This window comes from Heloderma suspectum, chromosome 4 (genome assembly GCF_057233095.1).
Source record: "Heloderma suspectum isolate Gila_16-S chromosome 4, 16-S_ref, whole genome shotgun sequence".
Classification (NCBI taxonomy): Eukaryota; Metazoa; Chordata; class Lepidosauria; order Squamata; family Helodermatidae; genus Heloderma; species Heloderma suspectum.
This window is the reverse complement of record NC_139461.1, coordinates 218667426-218688593: the sequence shown is the minus strand read 5'-3', so window position 1 is coordinate 218688593 and position 21168 is coordinate 218667426. Positions and strand designations below refer to the sequence as shown.

The 21168-nt window shown below is 41.7% G+C and overlaps 1 protein-coding gene across 7 annotated transcripts in view; it reads left to right on the top strand.

The window, feature by feature from the left end:
• Positions 1 to 21168, top strand: part of EFCAB7 (EF-hand calcium binding domain 7) — a 45936-nt gene extending 24768 nt beyond the window's left edge. For 2 of the 7 annotated variants that reach the window (XM_084852313.1, XM_084852309.1), the window contains 8 exons: positions 1389 to 1530; positions 1877 to 1986; positions 5802 to 5959; positions 6151 to 6284; positions 10485 to 10633; positions 11557 to 11766; positions 18251 to 18358; positions 19197 to 21168. In XM_084852313.1, the coding sequence (XP_084708439.1) occupies positions 1389 to 1530; positions 1877 to 1986; positions 5802 to 5959; positions 6151 to 6284; positions 10485 to 10633; positions 11557 to 11766; positions 18251 to 18358; positions 19197 to 19271 (1086 nt within the window). In that variant the 3' untranslated portion in view covers positions 19272 to 21168. Of the gene's footprint in view, positions 1 to 1388; positions 1531 to 1876; positions 1987 to 5801; positions 5960 to 6150; positions 6297 to 10484; positions 10634 to 11556; positions 11767 to 18250 lie in introns of all 7 variants that reach the window. The other 5 variants (XM_084852310.1, XM_084852314.1, XR_014790517.1 and 2 more) reach the window with 4 other exon arrangements.

The window sequence follows — 21168 nt, the reverse complement described above, 5'->3', positions numbered from 1 at the left end:
GACCCATTTCAGTCGGGCTTCAGGCCTGGGCATGGGACAGAAACGGCCTTGGTCGCCTTGGTAGATGATATGAGGAGGGCTCTGGATAGGGTTGAATGCTCCTTCCTTGTTCTCCTCGACCTCTCAGCAGCTTTTGATACCGTTGACCACGGTATCCTTCTGGACCGCCTGGAGGGGTTGGGCATTGGAGACACCATATTACGGTGGTTCTGGTCCTTCCTCTCTGGCAGGTACCAGAGGGTAGCACTGGGAGAGGAGGTTTCGGACCCGTGGCCACTTACTTGTGGGGTGCCACAGGGTTCCATCCTCTCCCCGATGCTATTTAACATCTATGTGAAGCCGCTGGGGGCTATCATCGGGAGGTTTGGGGTGCAGTGTCATCAATATGCGGATGACACACAGCTCTACCTCTCATTCAAATCTTCACCAAGGTTGGCTGTAGAATCCCTGTCCAACTGTCTGGAGACGGTGAGTGGCTGGATGGGGAGGAATAAGCTGAAGCTGAACCCTGACAAGACCGAGGTACTTTTGGTGGGAGACAAGAGGAGGTTGGGGGATGTTGACCTGGTGTTGAATGGGGTACGGCTACCCTTGAAAGACCAGGTCCGCAGCCTGGAGATCATTTTGGACTCCCAGCTGTCCATGGAGGCTCAGGTGTCAGCTGTGAGCCGGATAGCGCTGAATCAACTCCATCTGATACAGCGGCTGCGCCCCTTCCTTCCCGACCATCTGCTCCCATCGGTAGTACATGCCCTGGTCTCCTCTCCTTTAGACTACTGTAATGCGCTCTACGTGGGGTTACCCTTGAAGACGGTTCGGAAACTGCAGCTGGTACAGAACGCGGCGGCTCGCCTGATTAAAGGCAGCCGCCGGCGAGATCACATCACTCCAGTGCTGAAGGAGTTGCACTGGTTACCAGTTGTTTTCCGGGCCAAATTCAAGGTGTTGGTTTTGACCTTTAAAACCCTGTATGGTTCCGGCCCAGCCTATCTTAAGGAGCGCCTCCAGCAACACCAGACAGGCCACTTAACAACATCAGCCTCGGATGGCCTTCTCTCTGTCCCATCAGCCAGGACAGCTAGACTGGTGGGGATGAGGGAGAGGGCCTTTTCTGTGGTGGCCCCCACTCTCTGGAACTCCCTCCCTAGGGAACTCCGTCATGCCCCCTCTTTAATGAGCTTCCATCTTGCATTAAAAACGGGGTTGTTCAGGCAGGCATTTGGGGTGGGTTAGGGTATTTTAGAAAATGTTTTTATTGTAGAATTTTATTGTTTTAAACTGTTTTATTGTATGTTGTACATCGCCCAGAGTGGCTGGGTGACCAGCCAGATGGGCGATTAATAAATTTAATAATAATAATAATAATAATAATAATAATTTGTCTCTAGGAATGGCAATGTGCACAATCCAAAGGATGCTTCTACTTACAGAACAATGGAGAGATAATTAGTCATAAATATAAGTTGGTTTTACCCCAGAGATCTACAGTATGTATCACTATTAAGCCTGTACATCTTAGCCAAACAGAAGGTAAGAATACTTATCTTTTACCAGATGATGCCCGTGTAATTTCATAGAATTGCATATGGGATGGACAGTGAGTGGCCTGCCTCATGGGAACAGAGTAACTCAAGATAAAATATAGCACTTGCAGCATTGTAAATTGCTTGTTAGGGCTGGAAGTCACCGTTTTTTAAAAGCCCATAAATGTTATCTTGTTTGCAGTACACAATCACAAATGTAATTTTCTACATACTGTTTTCCTAACATATGAGACCTTTTAGGGGCATTGACCAAAACACTATGGATTACTTTCCCATCAGGGAATTAAAAGGATATATTTGATTATTAGTACAAATTTGCCACTGTTTTGTAGGAAAACCCTCCTCATGGTTAGCAGTGGACACAGTTCTGTACATATTCAAGGAAAATGAAACTGAAGAAAATATGCAGCTTGTCAACTTCACTGAGCTACAAAATAAAGAGGTAGGAATATTTTAAGTCTGCTATATTGACAAGAGTATCTGTTTTCATATACGTGGCAAAATAATAATAATATATTTTGCTGCCCAGTCTTGAAATAAGGGATACAGCAGAATCCCTATACGGTAAGTCTGCAATTTCTTTCCCTCAAGAAGATGAGTATGTCACTAGCAAAGTAGTCAAGGAAGTTTAATGTTATTCCTAACAAAATTATTTTAATTCTGTACTTTTCAAATATTGGCATAGTGAGCAGAAGGTAAAAGCTGTATGAAACAAGCACAATTTGAAGAATTACTTTTAAAAGTTACTTATGTGAGTTAGGCCTGAGAGGAGTGTTGATTCCCTACACAGCCCAAAAGCCATGTAATGTTCTAGAAAATTCTTGGACTCTAATAAACCTAGGAGTTCTTCCATATTAATTTCCCAACTGTGCTCAGGAGGGTGTAGTAGAAACACTGCAAGATTAAATTGAAGACTTATTATCACTTTGGTTTCCCCTCTGTGTCAGAGATCTGAGTACATTGAGTAATTCTCTCCTATTGTTAAACCCTGTACCAATAGCAGCCTAAGCCCAGTTATATGCAATCAGTTTTTAGCACCAGAAGTATACATTTGTTATCCATATCCAGATGACTTCCTTCAAGATAGCACTTACATTAGGAGGATATTGCGGTATTCCCCACATTTGGTATACTGTAAGTTGTACCTAATGCCATTCTTCCACTGCAAGCACATTTCATTGCTATTGCAATTAACACGTGGAGTGTGCTTGTGTATGAGCATCATAGGCACCTATTGACTATTGTCCGTTCTGATCAGTGTCAAACTAAATGGGTCTTTAAGCACATAATTCAAAACTGCATTTAGACCAACCACTTCTCTTCAGTTACAAAGAGCTGCTGTGAGGGTAGAGGAGTTTAACCCTTAGCCCCCATGCCACTTTCCTATCAAAAAGTAGCTTTAGATCTGTTATTTGCCCCAGTTAAAAAAATACTGAGACACTGCATTTCCCTCCATTCTCACACTGTATTGCGATGTTTATATATATTCTTAAAAGAATTGTTTTTATGTCTGTGTGCTCCCCCTCATGGTGCACCCTAGCATTGGAGTGGTCACCTGCGGTGTCCTACATTTTAGGAATATTTTTTACTTGCCAGTTGTGCACTCCTCCCTATACCAAGTCAGTGCTAGAGCATTCAGCACTCTAATTATTATTGTTTTTAAGTTGCAAACTACAGCATAGCTATAATTTCTGCAGCATGATTAGCCACAGAACCACTATATAGCAATGGCATATAATGCCATTATACACTAGTGGCACTGGATCATCAATTGTTAGAATATCATCCTAAATACAGATTTTGGTTTTGTCAGGAGCTCCCTTGCTGCCCTCTGAAATCCTCAAGTAGTCAGAATCAACACGCAGACGATAGGGCTCTTTTCCAAGGCTTTATTTCCATTCAACCTAACGATGCTTACAGATGCTAATTGCATGAGCCTAATGCGGGAAACTTAAGAGAGCTACCTATCCGGGGTTTCTAGCCTTAGGGAATCAGTTGGTCTCTGTTTGGAGGGAAAAGGCGGGAAGCCTCTGAACTTAAGGGCTAGGAGGCAAAAGTCCACCCCTTTCCCGTGGGGCATCGGGGCGCAGCTGTTGACGTTGTGCCAAGCGGGCTGAGTGCCTCCTCTCGGTGCCCTCCATCTCCCGCTTGTCCAGGCGCCTAGTGTCCCAAAGCTCCAGTTGTCCCTCCCCTGCCCCCAGGGTCGCTACCACTCTCAGGAATGTGAGCAGGGAGGGGCTTTCCCTCCAGCGACACCTCTGAACAGCGTACAGGTTCCTCTCCCACAGTTTCTATCTTTTCCTCAGAATCAGAACTGCTTTGGGGCTCTATGGGCTCCGATCCAACCCTGACAGGTTTGGGAACATACTCCTTTTGATGGTTTAGAAATGTCCTAAATCTCCATGGCTTTAAAGCAGTGAGGACGTGGACCTATAGAGCATGATTCAGCAAGTAGTAGGGATTCCCTGACTCAACTTTGGTGTGTTTGTTCTTTAAGTTATAATTGCAGGTGGTGTTACATACTTTACAAGCTACACAATACCCACCAACTCTCACATTTATATGCTAAGCCCTTTTTTAGGTGAGGTTCAGGGTTGGACATAGGAGGAAACTCATGTTCAAACTCTTATTCAGAGCTACTTCACACTTTACGTGGCACACCTATATACTCTGTTTGTCATAGTAAACATGAAAAGTGTGATGACAATATGCTTGCCTCCAGACATGCAAAGGACATGTGCCAGGGAACTGAGGCCACTGAATCTCCAGAGTGTTTGGAAATGTCCAACTCACATTCACACTTTACATCTTTACTACAGCAACCACTGGTATATCCAGGCTGTAATATAGGGCGGATCTTCACAACAATGGAATGAGAAGCGCATTGGAGTGTTATTGAGATTTTCATGGAATTGACTTTGGTCCATCAGGGACATACGAAGCAAGAAAAGCCAAGTGTACCGTACCTTAAAAATCTGCTTTTCACAGATCAGACAGTGCTTGAAAGCAACATACTTGGGTGCGGGGAGTAGAACAGAACGTCATCAACCCAGCAGGTGCAGTTCTACCAATGAGAGAGGCTTGTTTCCCACCCCTGTCCAGGCTTCCCCCCAGCAACCACGTTATTATCTCCGACAGCATGTGAAAGCTCCCCATGAGAGCACCCCACCAGTGCAATTTCACCCATTCCAGCCAACAGTCAGGGAGTTAGAGCTCCCACACCCTTTGTCCTTTTTCCAGGGAGTAAATACAGGGATCTAGCCATTTCACCCATTGACAGTCTGCAGCCTATGTTGCCCAGTCATAAAACCTCAGTTGCACATTTCCAGGGAGTAAATGCAGTGACCTAGCTGCTTTACCCATTCTCAGTCTGCAGTCTCTGTTGCCTGCTTTTGCCCCATTGAGAATCTGTAGCATCTTTTCCCTGTTGAGAATATTGGAGCTGTGCTGTTTCAGATACTAACTATCTAGCAAGAGGAGTGAGAACCTGCAGCCCTGGTATTTCACTGTATTTATACGGCGATACAATTAAAAGTAAAGAATGCAGAGGGAGGAGAGGAAGTGGCCAGCAGAGGCAGCAGCAGCACTAGCAGAGAGAGAGGCAGCTCCAGCCAGCCCTTTCCCTCTGTGCAGAGAAGTAACACAAGCATCAAAGAAGTGGGGAAGTACCACAAGCATCACAGAAGCACATAATCACAGCTCTGAACGGAACGGGTTGGGAAATGGAGGCTAGTTACTCCCACTGGCGAAAATGAAGTACAGCGCAACTCTGAAGGCACAGAAGAGCGCCCTAGCATTTTGATGAGTTAGAAAAGCAAGCTAGTTATTCTAGTTACCTAGGTTACCGAGACACACAGCAACTGAACCACAGGAGAGCCGAATTAAAGAAAAACAATGGAGTAAAAGTACTCTGCAAAAACGCAGCTTCCCCACAGGTGAACTCTAGGGTGGCTGCAGACTGGCCACGCCATCATGTGCTGCAAAGGATCTTCAAGCAGTACCAGTCCTCAGCAAATCACTCATGAAGACAGGCCCATAAAGGATGAATCAGTTTTGCATTCAAGTTTGAACTTGGGTTTCCCGTTTTTAAGCCCAACACTATTCAGTGCACTTCACTGGCTCTTAATTTATTATCTTTGGTTCTTTTTATAATCTTTGTGGTCTACATGTTTGGAAGATGACATACAGATACTTGTGGTGATAAATAATGATGGTGGTATTAGAAATATCCCACATTTATCTTTTCCTTTGTGGAAGGCTTTTAGTTGGACAGGGGAACTTGGAACCGGTGTCTATTGGGTAATCCCTTTCACCACTGGCTGTAGATTCAGAAAAATGAAAAAGCAAATGAAAGAAGAAGCCAAACTTGTATACAGAGATGGAAATGGAGACTTGGCACCTACCAAGGAATTCAGGTAAGGCAGAATCGCTTTTGTGAAAGTTTAGGCTCTCTCTATTCTTCATATTTATCAACAGTTTTCTCTTGCTGTTCCCCCATCCCCCTGCCTCACGAAATCTTCTCAAGTGTACTAATGAATCCTATGAATGAAATGAAGGAGAAAGCAGATGTGATCTTTTGAATTGCTTTGTCTCTTCAACCTTTCAGAGCAGTCTTATCAGAAATATTTGAAATGGTTGATTTGGATGGGAATGGCTTTCTCAGCCTGGAGGAATACAACTTCTTTGAAATGCGATCCAGTGGTGAGAAGTGTGATGAAGAAGCTTGGGCCATATGCAAAGGCAAGATTGAAAGTATATATACAACCTCTCTATGCACACATGCAGCCTCATTTACCTGAATGACTTTGGGGAATATTCACATAATATTCACATTATCAACATTTGATTAAATAGACATTCCGATGATATAAACATTAACATGAGGCTATATAGATTGGAGGAGACACAGAACTATATTGTTTAAGTTTCAGTTAACTGCTAATGTTGTCTGAGTGTACTCATAACCAACATTATTTTTCTAACTGAATGTACTGTACAGTTAAGTACCAATATAACGCAGTATCTTAAGCTGTGTGTGCCAGAGAGTCCTTCGTCATCTTCTTTTTCCTATTGCTTTGTGCTATTGTTACTTCTTTCTTTTTCTTCATAAATTCATTTCTTTTCCTTTTCCTTGTGAGATTACATCTCTATTGTATCAACGGCAGCTCCTTCAGTCCCCTGACTGTCATTTTCAATTTCTCCTCTAGTTCCTCCATTTCCTTTTGCTTTATTTTGCTACTGCCTGAGGTCAGACTGTCAGATGTCCTTAATAGGGGGTTATGCTGGAAAATAACAAAAAAGGGAAAAAGGCAAACCCTCTACTGGCAAACCCTCTTTATCTTTTCAGTGGCCTCTGCTCATGCAGCTTCAGTAAGTCTCATGTTAGTTGTGGGGGGCATTCCAGATGGTCATTTTATTGCACAAAAATGTAGTTATTCATCTGTTGTGGAGGATCTAAATGTCTTTCCCCTAAGGTAATGTTTCTTTTTCATTTCCCCAGTATTCCAGGCACAATATTTTGTTAATGGGGAAATGTGATGTTTTCCCTCAACCAACACATCTTTTATAGTTTGACGTGCTTTGTGAAATATGATTTTGTGTCACAGGCACCAATTGGCCAATGGCCATGACCTTATCAGCAGTGACTAACTTACTTCCAATCTCTCTTTCTGCATCATTTTGTACACTTTTGAAAGGCTCATTTTATTTTTAATTACTTCTGCAGTTGTATACATGAAGAGCTCTCCAGCAAGTGAGAGCTCATATAACCTTTCAGAATGAAAAAAGTGGGGGGAGAAATCTGCCAAACACCAGCAAAGCTGTATCCTGCTCCACAGTAAAGCCTTGCTTATTTAGTGTCCTCCCCTTTTTTATCTTCTACATTTCAGTCTAAGTCCAGCACTGAAGTGTGTATCTTCCCCTTTTTCAAAGAAAAGGGGTATCAAACTGGCTGCATCCCTAACCGAAAGGGCTGGATGCACCTGATCTCGTCTGATCTTGGAAGCTAAGCAGGGTCAGCCCTGGTTAGTACTTGGATAGGGAACCACCTGGGAATCAGGCTTCCTGCACTGAGCAGGGGGTTGGACTCGATGGTCTTGTAGGCCCCTTCCAACCCTATGATTCTATGATTGTGTGATGGATTATGAAGGAATATTGAGTTATTTGCATTTAAAAGCAGGGAGGGTTCTTATTTTTGTATATTTTTGTTTATGTACATATATTTCATTGTAAATATAACTTCTGAAGCTTCATATTAAGCCCGCATGAAACTATACATATACTCTAGCATCAGTGCAAATATGCATGCCAATTCATTCTCTTTAATGTGGACAATGGGTTTATGCATGAAAAGTGCATTTCCTGACATGAATGAAAGTAAGTTAGCCCTTGCTTGTGCAGAGCTCCATATGTTTCCAGAAAAATTCTGGAAAAAATTTCCAGAAAAATTCCAGAAAAACGTCTATTTCTGCTTCATTGACTACGCTAAAGCCTTTGATTGTGTGGATCACAACAAACTCTGGCAAATTCTTAAAGAGATGGGAGTACTAGACCACCTTACCTGTCCCCTGAGAAACCTGTACGAGGGTCAAGAAGCAACAGTAAGAACCAGACATGGAACAACTGATTGGTTCCAAATTGGGAAAGGAGTACGACAAGGCTGCATATTGTCGCCCTGCTTATTTAACTTATATGCAGAGTACATCATGAGAAACGCCGGGTTGGATGAATCACAGGTTGGAATTAAGATTGCTGGGAGAATTATTAACAACCTCAGATACGCAGATGATACCACCCTAATGGCAGAAAGCGAAGAGGATCTCAAGAGCCTCTTGTTGAGGGTGAAAGTGGAGAGTGCAAAAGCTGGTTTGAAAGTCAGCATTAAAAAAACGAAGATCATGGCATCTGGCCCCATCACTTCCTGGCATATAGAAGGCGAAGAAATGGAAGCAGTGACAGATTTTATTTTCTTGGGCTCCAAGATCACCACAGACGGTGACTGTAGCCATGAAATTCAAAGACGCTTGCTCCTTGGGAAGAAAGCTATGGCAAACCTAGACAGCATAGTAAGAAGCAGAGACATCACCCTGCCAACAAAGGTTCGCATAATCAAAGCTATGGTTTTCCCAGTAGTAACGGATGGCTGTGAGAGCTGGACTATAAGGAAGGCTGAGTGCCGAAGAATTGATGCTTTCGAACTGTGGTGCTGGAGAAGACTGTTACGAGTCCCCTGGACTGCAAGGAGGTCAAATCAGTCCATCCTAAAGGAAATCAACCCTGAGTGCTCATTGGAAGGGCAGATACTGAAGCTGAAGCTCAAATATTTTGGCCACCTAATGCGAAGAGAAAAGTCACTGGAAAAGTCACTGATGCTGGGAAAGATTGAAGGCAAAAGGAGAAGGGGATGGCAGAGGATGAGATGGCTAGATAGCATTACCGATGCAATGAATATGAACTTGAGCACACTCCGGGAGAGAGCGCAGGACAGGAAGGCCTGGCGTGCTATGGTCCATGGGGTCACGAAGAGTAGGACACAACGACTGAACAACAAAGTTTGAAAAATATCTCTGCAACTGCAGTGTTATGAACCGGCATGGTACTTTAGTGTTCATTTGCATGCGTTGACACTAGAAATTATGCCTCTGCTCCCCACTCCATGACTTCTTTGGGCTCTGGGAAGATAGTTGAACGCTGAAGAATAACAACAAAAGCTGGTTTCACTAAAAAAAAAAATCAACAAGTTATGTGTAAATGGCAAAAATGGCCAAAAAAGCGTCAGTGGTTTACAAAGGCTATGCACTGGGACTTATTTATTATGCATGTTTAGACAAAAAAAGCCCTATAGCTCCCAGCATTCCTCAGTCAGCATGGCTAGCTGGGGAATGCTGGGAGTTGTAAGACTTTTTCTGTCTAAACATGTATAAGATTGTGCCCTAAAGCATTTTAACCCCACTTGATAGCCAGGAAGCCTTCCAGACCACTTTTCAAAGTTCCGTCATATGGCAGGCTTACAGACTAAAAGACATGACACACAAGAGGAAATGGATGGGGAGAGAGGAAGAAAAATATAGGGATTGACCATGGTCAGTAGGACAATTGAGAACATTTGGAATTACTTGGGTGTTTTTAATAAGTCTCTTATCTCACTGGTATTTTAAGTTTAATGTTGAATGTTTTTCTGCAGTGTCATGTTTTGCCATTGTTCTGTACCTCTCCATTCCTGTTCAAATTCTCTGCTGGCCCCACTCTGTTTTAATTTTCTGCTCCTTTCACAGTGCAGTCCTATTTATGTCTGCTTAGAAGTAAGTCTTATTGAGTTCAATGAGATTAATTCCCAAAGAAGTTTGTATAGGTTTGTAGCCTTCATTTTGGGTTGAAGTAGAACTTTGAGAAAGTGTTTTTTTCCAAAACCTCATTACTTCAAATAATTTCAGGAGAATGTTCTTTAATGTTCACTTTCTTGCGTATTTAAAGTTCATTTCCAATTGAACTTATTCTCAGTGAGTCCTGGTATGAGGCATGTAAATCTCACCATTCATTGTAGGCTTAATGAAGGTTTAACTTTTGTAATAAAAATTTCTGTAGCCTGAAGATGCAAGATCAAATCTTGTCACCATTATGAAATTACAATTATTTATACACCACCATCAAAGTATAGATGCTTTGCAGAGTTTCATACATCAAAAGAACAGGGCCTTGCCTCAAGGAGCTTACAATCTAAATTTTGACATAGTGGGAAGCAACAGGAGGAGGGGAGGGAAGAGAGTGGCAAAGGTGACAGACAGAAGGAAGTGAGAGTGGAATGGGAAGGGCCAAGGGATGGAATCCAATTTCCTATGTACAAAGGAATGTTTTATTTATTTATTTTTGTATATAGGAACACACTTGAAATTTTCCATTGTGGCCTATGAAAATAGTGGCTTGTGCTTTCTTATTAAACAGAAAATTTTGATACAAAGAACAATGAACTCACAAAAGAAGGATTTATGGATCTGAATATCATGGAAGCCAGTGAACCAGGCAGGGATCTTAATGGCCTCTGGGTGACTTTGCTGTTAATGGGCTACAATAAAGCATTGGAATTGACTGAGGTATGATAGATAATTGGGCAAGAAAAATAAGTAGCCACAGTGTTCAATTGTAATATTATTTTGGCATTGTTTAAGCTGTTCTTTCTTTTGATTCAGTGAACCAGTTATGCAGTCAGAGTTTAACTATGCACTTCAGTGAGTAAATCATTGTATCATAGTTTGGGATATATCAGATATTTGTGTCCAAAGTCAAGGCATCACATCTGTTATTCAAAGGGAAAACATTGATATTTTCTGCAGTCCAAGTGGAAAAAGAGACCAATGAGATTGGCAACATGGGATGGAATCCAAAAATAGTGTTATACTGTTGCAGGAAAGAGTGTTGCAGCTGGCATTTTGTTGGGTTTTTTTTGCTGCAGCAGTTCTGATTGCCAAAGAGATGAACAGCTGTTTAACCAAAGGAAAACATGAAGATGTCTGCACAGTTTTCTCTGCATGTACATTTCACCTCTTTAGATCTGGCCATGGCCTTTTAAGGATAAGCAGTCCCCAATTGTAGCTTGAAATGAGACAAAGGTCTATTTCAGACCTACCCATGCCCAATCATCAAACCATGATTTAGTGATCAGGAAAGTCCAGAAGAGGCTTGCCTCCTCCCAAGCTGCATTAACTATGCTGTAGCATTACGTCTTCATTGTCATAACCATAGTTAACACTAACCAGGGGACTGAAAAGGAGCATTCTAAGGGTCTTTAAATGTGTTATTGTCACTACACTGCAGTTTGGGATCACCAAAAGAAGCAGGTCAAACTTCACTTTCAGGTTTTTCCCCCCAAGGATTGTTTGCTTTAATTGAAAAGCTCAAAATATTTGTTCATTTTTTAATAATAGACTAAAATATTGAAATGCAGTAGGTAATCAGTAAGCAACAATGGATATAATGATGGATATAGTGAATACTTTCCCCTCCCCTCTCACTATAGGCATGCCCTTTTTCCATTCACATCTATGCAGAAAAGTGCAAACCCAGAATTACACCTGTTTGTCTGGAAACAGGTGGTGAGCAACTTAAGAATGCCGTTTGTATGAGTGTGGTTAATAAAGGAGATGCTAAGCCAATGGATCGCAGTGAAAATATAATTATCCACACGTATAAAAGTGATACCCGGATCACCTCCGTTATTGAAAACAAGGTATTGTATAATATGCATAATGGGAACAAACCTTTTAAACCTTTTAAAACCTTTTAAAGCTTTTTCTTGCATATGTATATGTATATTTTTACTGTCTACTTAAGCTATCAGTGCCAGACTGGGACCAAATCTGGACCTTCCAGTTCAGGGTCGCTGACATCAGTGGCTTGAACTGAAAGTTGGAGCCTGATGTGCAGCAAGCAGAAAGTGCTGACTAGACAATGGCAGAAAACTAGGTGGTTAACATACAGAGCAAGCCTGGACAATCCAGAAGTTCATACTGCCTACCAATCATAGGCGCCCGTGTTTAACACGTTTTTTTATTGCTGTAAGCTGCCTTGGGAGAGTTTCTGCTGTAAAAAGCGGCCAAGAAATATTTTCTATCTATCTATCTATCTATCTATCTATCTATCTATCTATCTATCTATCTATCTATAAAACACCTCTGATAATCCCTTCTAGAAAAGGCCCCTGGAGGCCTAGTGTGCACTGTCCATGGTAATTCACTAAGGTAAGTTCACTAAGCTGTAGAACCTGAGGACCATGGATCAAACTCTGGAGCTTCTGACATAAGCATTTGGTTAACATTTTCAATATAAAGCTTCTGTGCACGATGTAGAAGACATCCTACAAATCTGTTTTTGGTTTTGTTTTGAAGCTGGGTTGACTTCTTCCCATAAATTTAGTAATCTAAATTCCATAAACTTTCCCCCTGTAAATCCAGTAATCTGAGTAGATTATGAAGACCCTAGATTGCTGGCAAGCCTGTGATAGCCTTTCTCCACACTAGCAGTTGTGAACATGCTGCCAATCTGGGCTCCTGTGGGGGCGGGGTGCCTAAATGACTACTTCACCACATGCAAATTCAAACCAGGTTGACAGAAAATAAAGGGAACCTGTTCGAATGCAAGACCCAAAACTATTGGTTTCTTCTTCTTGAGTCCTGTGTATATATTCAGCTAATACAGAAGTAAAGTGTTGGGCATTTACATTGTATGCATCAACTAGTTTTCCTGCTTATTTCAAGTTTTCATATTTTCATTATCCATATTAGTGAAACATTTATAGCCCACAAATTCCATTCTCAGTGAGCAATGAAATATTAAGAACCAAAAAGAAAAAAACAGCAAATCGCTAGTCTTTTGTGTACCCTATGCTTCATTATTTATTCAAGCTAATCAATATCACATTAGCTCAGTAGGAAAGAAAGGCAAATAGACAAATTTTTCTGTAGTGCTGTTTACAAAAGAAATTTATGGAGGTTGTGTATAAGATAGAAATGATCCTATATTGTTATAGTTTACAATAAAGAATTACGAAGTATTTTGTGTACTGAAAAGTGCTGTATAAATTGCAAATAATCCATTTAAACTTGAATATTCCAGTCATCAGAGACCTTAGTATCCATATTTTGTTTTCCTATAAGAGCTTGTACCCATCGGTTCCCATTGCCAGTATTCCTGCCTTACGATATAATTTGGTTCATTAAGAGAGCAATCCTATGGCCGCTAGACAGCAGCTAGACGGCCATAGGATATCTGGTCCGAGGTCGGTTCCCGGAGAACTGACCTCTCTCCGCTTCCGCACTGCCTCAGAGGCAGCGCAGAACAGCCCCGTCCTCCGCACCCGCAAGAGGAGTGCGAAGAGGCCGAAAAGGGGCATTCTGGGAATCGTTCCGGGGTGGGGAGGGTGGAAATGCCTGTTTGACACATCCAATGTGTCGTACAGCAGCCTTCTCTCCCACTCAGCCCTCCCACGGCTAGACAGCCGCAGTCTGCTGTCTAGCCGATAATGCAGGGCAGGAGAAGCGCAAAGGGAACGATCCCCTCCATGCTTCTCCTGCCCTGCATTGGATAGGCGGTTGCCTCCGAGTTCGGAGGCAGCCGCCGATCTGAATAGGATTGCATCCTAAGTTATTGAGTATTTAAGACCGCAATCCTTTATTCACTTACCTGAGAGTAAGAATCATTGAACTCATTTCTAAGTAGACATAGGAAGCTGCTTTATATTGAGTCAGGCCGTTGTTTCTTCTAGCCCAATATTGTGACACAGGCTGGCAGGGGCTTTCTAGTGTTTCAGGCAAGAGCTTTTCCTGCCCTATCAGGAAATATCAGGGATTGAACCTGGAAACTTTTGCATGCCAAGCATGTGCTCTGCCCTGAGCTACAGATCCTCCCTCAGAGGCGACGATGGCACTATAAATTTGTTCTGTGAAGAACATTTGTAGAAAACCTTAAATTAGAACAGCAATTATTAAATGTTATATTGTGGACCACTTTTCTGATTTTTCATTCTTTGTGGACCATACCCTCTTAATTTTCGCTGCTGTTGGGAGTCCATATTGAAAGGCGGAACCTTTCAATACGCATACATTTTTTAAAAAACCCAATACGCACACATACATTTTTTAAAAAAAACAATAGCTGAAGTTCTCTGTGCAGTGTACAAATTAAAAACATAAAATACGAAGTAGCAGTAAAAACAATAATAAAACTAGTCAGATAAAAACAAGATAAAACCAGCAGCAGCACATAAAACCAGAAGTAAAACCAGCTCCGCTTCTTTTGCTCTTTAATGCAACTGCACTGTCTAGGAACCAAAGAATGGAGGTGTGTGATAAAGGGAAAGGGGAAGTATTGCTACAAAGCAAGTAAGCATTGCTAGGTTTGCACATACTCCTTGTCACTGAGATGCTGAACTATTGTTCAGGGACATTTCCCTTTGAAAGACATGGTATAGAGTCTATGACCTGATCTGCACAATTAAAAATTATGAAAATTGTGCCCAAAACACACTACAATTTAAATAAGCCACCACTGCTTATTTAAGCCACAGTGACTGGGTTTGCATGGCATGACAACCCAGAGATCTACGAATGTGCCAGGTTCAGCCTCAGTCCAGAAATATGCCTGAACTCTCTGACGTGCTCCCTCTGCCATGCCAAGGGCAACAGATGCATCATGCCCAGACTCCTGCAATGCTTGTACAGATGCTTGTGTGCAGAGATCTTGCAAGAAGAGCGGTGGTGAGGACTCAGCATCTGCCTCCTCTGCAGGATCCATGGTGGTGTATGGGGAGCAAGACACTTTATCAAGCAAACTCTGAAAACTTTGCAGACTGCACCTGCTAAAGTACCTGAAGCAACTGAGTTTGGGCACACTAGTTCCTGCGTGCAGACAAGGCCATGAGTGGGGAGGATGGATTACAGCTCCAGTGGCTAGGCAGGCAAGGGTGGCTTGATTTCCCCCCAAAGAGGGTAGTGTTAGTATCAGTCACTTTCCGTTGATCAAATGAAAAGAAATTTTACATATGACATCATGGTAATGGGTAGGACAATCTGAACTCTCAAAAGGATGTATAACTAACTTCATTTAAACTATTTAGAACTTTATTCTGCGAAGGAATTATTTGGAAAACTGCTATAGGGGGGAAGAGGAAGGGCATGTTGAAGACACAACCAAAGTTGGGAGGATAATCAGCTCCTTCAAAGTTGCTGTGTAGATCACACACTGTTGGCTCGCACGGCTTAGAAAAAAATACTTCTTGTTGACAAGTGGAGTGGTGACAGACTACAGGAGGTGGATGGAGGAGCCTGCCGAGGAAGGAGGGAGGGTTTAGGCTTCCGCAGCACAATTAGATGCTAGGCACAGTTTGGCAAACAAGATTGCTCATGAGGAGAGGAGCAGCACCATTTTTTTGCCGCTCCTGCCAAGCAGCTCTGTGGCTGATCACCACAACCCACAATAAATTTACTCTCCTGGGTTTGGACAATGTTACAACCCATCGAGGGTAATAACAACCATACAACAAGCCATGGGTTCTCAGCGTGGCTTGTTCCCAAAAAATAACCCACCCCGCGGAAAACGCTCGACAACCCATCATGGTTGGCTAGCCATGATGGGTTGTCGTGTTGTGTGAACCCAGTCACTGTGGCTTAAATAAGCCATGGTTACTTACTGTTGCAATCAAAATTATTCAACCCCCATTGCAAATCAGTTTTATTGTCAAAATTTACAGACTTTTAGCTGTTCGCAATGAACAAATCAAACAAAAGCAATTGAAATAGCTCAACACAATGAATGCTTCAAGTGGTTTCCCCAAATTCAACTGAAAATGCAACTTATAATGACTTCTCCAGTCTCATAATTATTCAACCCCCTGAATAGAATCCCTCACAACAGCACAAATATGCAAAACAGGTGTCTCAAGCACACCTGATGCAACGAATCAAGGGCTTCATTAGTTGCATCAGGTGTGCTTGAGCTGGAACACTTGAAATACCTGAACTGGCTAGGGGTTTGTTGAGTGTCACGTTTGACTGCATGTCAGAAATATGGCTATGTCAAAAGAATGGTCCAAAAAGTAAGAGAAGAGATCATCGCCCTTCACAAACAAGGAACAGGATACAAAAAGATAGCGAAGGCACTGAATGTTCCTAGAGACACTGTTGGAAGCACAGTTCGCAAGTTCAAAGTTAAAGGAGCAGTGGTTACACTACCGGATGGGGCAGAAAAAGGAAGCTATCAACGGCTGCAACCAGATTTCTGAGAAGGCAGGCTAAGAAAAAACCCTTGAGTGACTGCAAAAGACCTGCAGCAAGACTTGGTGGCAACAGGCACTGAGGTTTCAGTGAGCACAGTAAGGTACGTACTAAACGCAGAAGGTTTCCATGCCAGAACTCCAAGACGTACACCACTACTGACCCAAAAGCACAAGAAATGTTGGCTCCAATATGCTCAAAATCATATAAATAAGCCACAGAAGTTTTGGGATTCTGTTCTGTGGAGTGATAAAACTAGAACTTTTTGGCCCGATGGATCAGTGGTATGTCTGGAGGAAGATGAATGAAGCATACGCTGAAAAGAACACTCTGCCTACAGTTAAGTATGGTGGTGGCTCAGTGATACTCTGGGGCTGCTTTGCATCCTCTGGCACTGGAAACCTGCAGCGTATGGAAGGCAAGATGGATTCATTGAAGTATCAGGAAATCCTAGGAGAAAACGTCATGCCGTCTGCAAGGAAGCTGAAGCTTGGACATCAGTGGACCTTCCAGCAGGACAATGACCCCAAGCATACCTCAAATTCTACCAAGGCTTGGTTGCAGAAGAAGTCCTGGAAGATTCTACAGTGGCCATCACAGTCACCTGGCTTGAACCCCATAGAAAATCTCTGGTGGGATTTGAAGAAGGCGGTTGCAGCACGCAAACCCAAGAATATTACTGAACTGGAGGCCATTGCTCATGAGGAATGGGCTAAGATTCCTCAGGAATGCTGCCAGAAGCTGGTGTCTGGCTATGCATCTCGTTTGCAGCAGGTCATAACAGCAAAAGGGTACTCTACTAAGTACTAAAGATGTTTGCCATGAAGGGGTCGAATAATTTTGAGACTGGAGAAGTCATTATAAGTTGCATTTTCAGTTGAATTTGGGAAAACAACTTGAAGCATTTGTTGTGTTATTTCAATTGCTTTTGTTTGATTTGTTCATTGCAAACAGCTGAAAGTCTGTAAATTTTGACAATAAACCTGATTTGCAATGGGGGTTGAATAATTTTGATTGCAACTGTATTTAAATTGCAGTGTATTCAGGGCACAATTTCCATAATTACCGCCTGAGCACAGCTTGTCGTGTTGTCCGGTCCTGTTTGTTGGAGGGGGAAACAGCCTGCAAATATCCTTACAACAGCCCATGGGTTATAGAAATATTGTTTCCCCCTCCAATAAGCCATGCCACCCATGTTTGGACATGGAAATTGCACTTGCCATGCTCCACAATTTAAATAAGCTACTATGGCTTAAATAAGGTGGCTTATTTTGATCATGCCAACCAGCCCTTTGTGTACACATGGGTGTTCCCTTGATGTTTCCAGTGCAGCCAAAGCACAATTGTAGAGGCAAGCAATTTTTAATATAAATTTTAAACTTCAAATTGATATTCTCCTTTAGGGTATAAGCAACTGTTAAGTGTTCTGAGGAATCAGAAATGTTGAAGTACACTGATGACCACTGGTAGTACCTGGACCACAATGTGAGAATTATTGACCTAGATCAGACACAATAACAGTTTTCCAATACATTCATATCGTCATTGGACATTCAGCTTCCAAACCAGTCTTCAACAACACTGATCTTCGACTGGTGGATTGTGACCAACAACCTGAATCATACCAATATTACAATCACTATTTTCTTTTCCTTTTCCTTTTGGTTCTGTGTTTTGTTTTTAATATAAATATAGTTATGGAAACAGAAAGAAGGCCAAAGTCATTTTAAAGTCAATATTAAAAGAAAAGTTAGTCCTATGTTGTAGGTTGAGTTTAAAGGTGGGCTTGAGCTAAAGCAGAACTCCTGCAACTAATGGTAGGTTTATGGTCTTTTCAAGGGACAGCCATTAGAAAAATTTCTCACTTTTTCATTTATTGAATTGAACCCTCTGATTGATATGGCTATAAATGTCTTGATGCTAATGTTGCTTTTCTCTTAACAGTCCGAAAGCAAAGCAATCATTCACCTCAACAGCGAGCAAAGTAAGAATTGTGTAAATAATAGAGGGCTCAACACTTTTGCCATAGAAGTGGCACCCAAATCCATGATGGTAATTGAATGTATTTATTTGCTTAAAAAATTTATATTCTGTCATTTGACTTACCAGGGTCCAGAAGGCAGCTTACAACACAGTTTTTAAAATATAATAAAAGTAATATCCTAAACAAGCCAGCAATAATGAATGCCCTTTAAAGCAGTTCATTAATATAAGTCCTAACTAAAAGTTAAAGACAACAATTTATGTGCTGTTTTTGAAAACATTTTCTTACAATCTTTATAGGAAAATATATAATGTGATAGCTGCTAGCCATTGAAAAGGTATTCTGCTTGCATTTATCATAGCCGGATAATATATTTCATGTTATTGTGATATTGTTTTCTTATTCTATAACTTTAAACAATAATGCTAAGCGCAGGAGAACATTCGTTTAATGTCCAGAGTCATGCACATGAAATTCACCATAACTGTTTTAAGGACACAATCCTATGCATGTTTAGACAGAAAAATGTCCTATAACTCCCAGCATTCTCCAGCCAGCCATCCTGGCTAGGAAATGCTGGGACTTGTAGGACACTTTTTTGTCTAAACGTGCATAGGATTCCTCCTTAAGTGTGTTTCTCCCAGTGAGCATCTCTCCAGAATAAATCCCCAAACTGCTCTTTAAATACTGAAATTTTTGAAAAAGAACAGCTGATAGAGAAACTGCGTCTGGTATCCATGCATGTGGGTTTTTTACTTGTGTTTTATGAGGGGACAAATTTAAATCAAGAAAAATGTTACAATTAATATATGCTAGGTAACTTTTTTAAGAGATAAATGCAATATTCTGCAATAACTGTGGAAAGTTTAAGTAGTTGTTTCTTTTTTCCGCTTTTTATATATGCAGGTATGTCAGCATGTGATGCCACTGAATGACAAAGAAGGATGGATATACAGCTGTGTTTATTCTATCTTGTCTTAAGTTATCGTGGTTAGGAAATTGCATCCTCTTGGTTCTTGTAGAAAAGGTTCAATTTTGGACTGCTGTCTGATTTGTGGATGGCTCGGTTTAGCTCATCATTTTTAAAACTGAGAATCTGTTCCTTATTTTGGGTCTTGTGGTACCAGTTACCTTTTCAAGCTTCTGTATCACAAAACATCTTTTGCTTACTTGTAGTTTTTCCCTTTCCAGACAGCTTCACACATAAGAAAGGGAGTTTAAAGTTCTTATGTACCTCGACATTCTTGTGCATCCTAGACATTGCTGTGCATAATTTATAAATATAAAAATGACACTCCAGTTCACTGTTTCTCAGTTCTTATTCAAAACTGGAATGCTCTGTGGTTGCAATGCTAAGTCTTTATAATAAGCTGGCTCTGACCCTTTCTCTGTGATTTGGGCGTAGCTATGGTCATTAATGCCTTCATTAGCTTGAATCTTTACTATTGGTGTGTGTTCTACATATCACTAGTCCTGGAGACTGTGCTGTGGAGGGCTCCACCTCATTTTCAACCTTGTGTATGATGAGTCACCAGGAACAAATGACATCAGTGCACCATTGTCTGCACTGTCTTCTTAAAGGTGCTAGCCTTGATCTACAAAGCCCTTGGTGATTACTGAAAGATTCCTTTCTCTCTCCATCACATCACAGCATCTAAGATATTTGGCGCCTTGAACATCATTTTCTTGGTGGAAAGGTGGGGTACAAATCAAATAAATCAAGAGTGTCCATCTGATCATTTCAATTATGTGCTGAATACACAGAATGAGGTTATAGAGCAATATTCCCAGTGGCTCGTCCACAAGAATGGAGTTCTTTTTGTGAAGTCTTGCTAGAGCCCAAGGCTCTTTTGGAAGCAATATAGAAACATTTTATTTATGCTGGCTTTGGGTGGCGAGGCATAACTCAATATTAAGCAATATTCAGCATAATTTTTTAATTGTAGTCTAAGAGAGCAATCTAATGGACAAGGAGCCCAAACAGAAGAGTGCTCCAATCTCGCAGGCTCTGTTCCATCCAAAGCCCTGCCAGGCGCTTGTTGTTATGGCAGAAGGAATGTCAGAAGCATCTTTTGCCCTCAAAAAGGATAAATCAATTAGACAAGCCTCAGAGCACACTCTGTGCCAGGGCATGGTTGGGGGGCAGGAGTGCTTAGGATTTCTTGGATCTTCAGCCACTCCCTCTCTGCCCACCGGCACACACCCCAGTACACCCATTTCCCCTTCTTTACAAGGTCAGAGTTATGATCTTATAGAGGGAGCCACTGCAGAAACCTCTGCAGTGTCTGAGAGGAACCAGGAGGGGGGTTTTGATGACAGACAAAACCCTCCGAGGTCAGAGCTGTGTCTAAGACCATAGAGGGGGTTTTCTGAACAATCATATGGCCCCTGTGACGCTGTCTAGGGCCTCATGGGATTGTATATAATTTATACAATGTATATGTAATCATTTGTTTAAAGTTCTGTTCCTTCTCCTAAATCTTCAGAGTAAAAGGTACTTAAAGAGCCAGTGTGGTGTAGTGGCTAGAGTGTTGGACTGGGAGCCAGGAGATCTGGGTTATAGTCCCCACTTGGCCATAGGAGCTCACTGGGTGACTCTCAGCCCTGCCTACCTCACAGGGTTGTTGTTGTGAGGCTAAAATGGAGAGGAGGAGGATTATGTACGCTGCCTTGGGTTCCTTAAAAGAGGAAAAAAGGTGGGATATAAATGTAATAAATAATAATAATAACAACAACAACAACAAATGTGAATAAAGTAACAGGTTGTAAGTCAGCTGGGTTGTGGAAATTATAAATGCATAATTATGTAAATTATATGTATATAAATTATAAACATGTTCACCTGAGCTGAAATAAACAAGTATGCACACACTTTAAA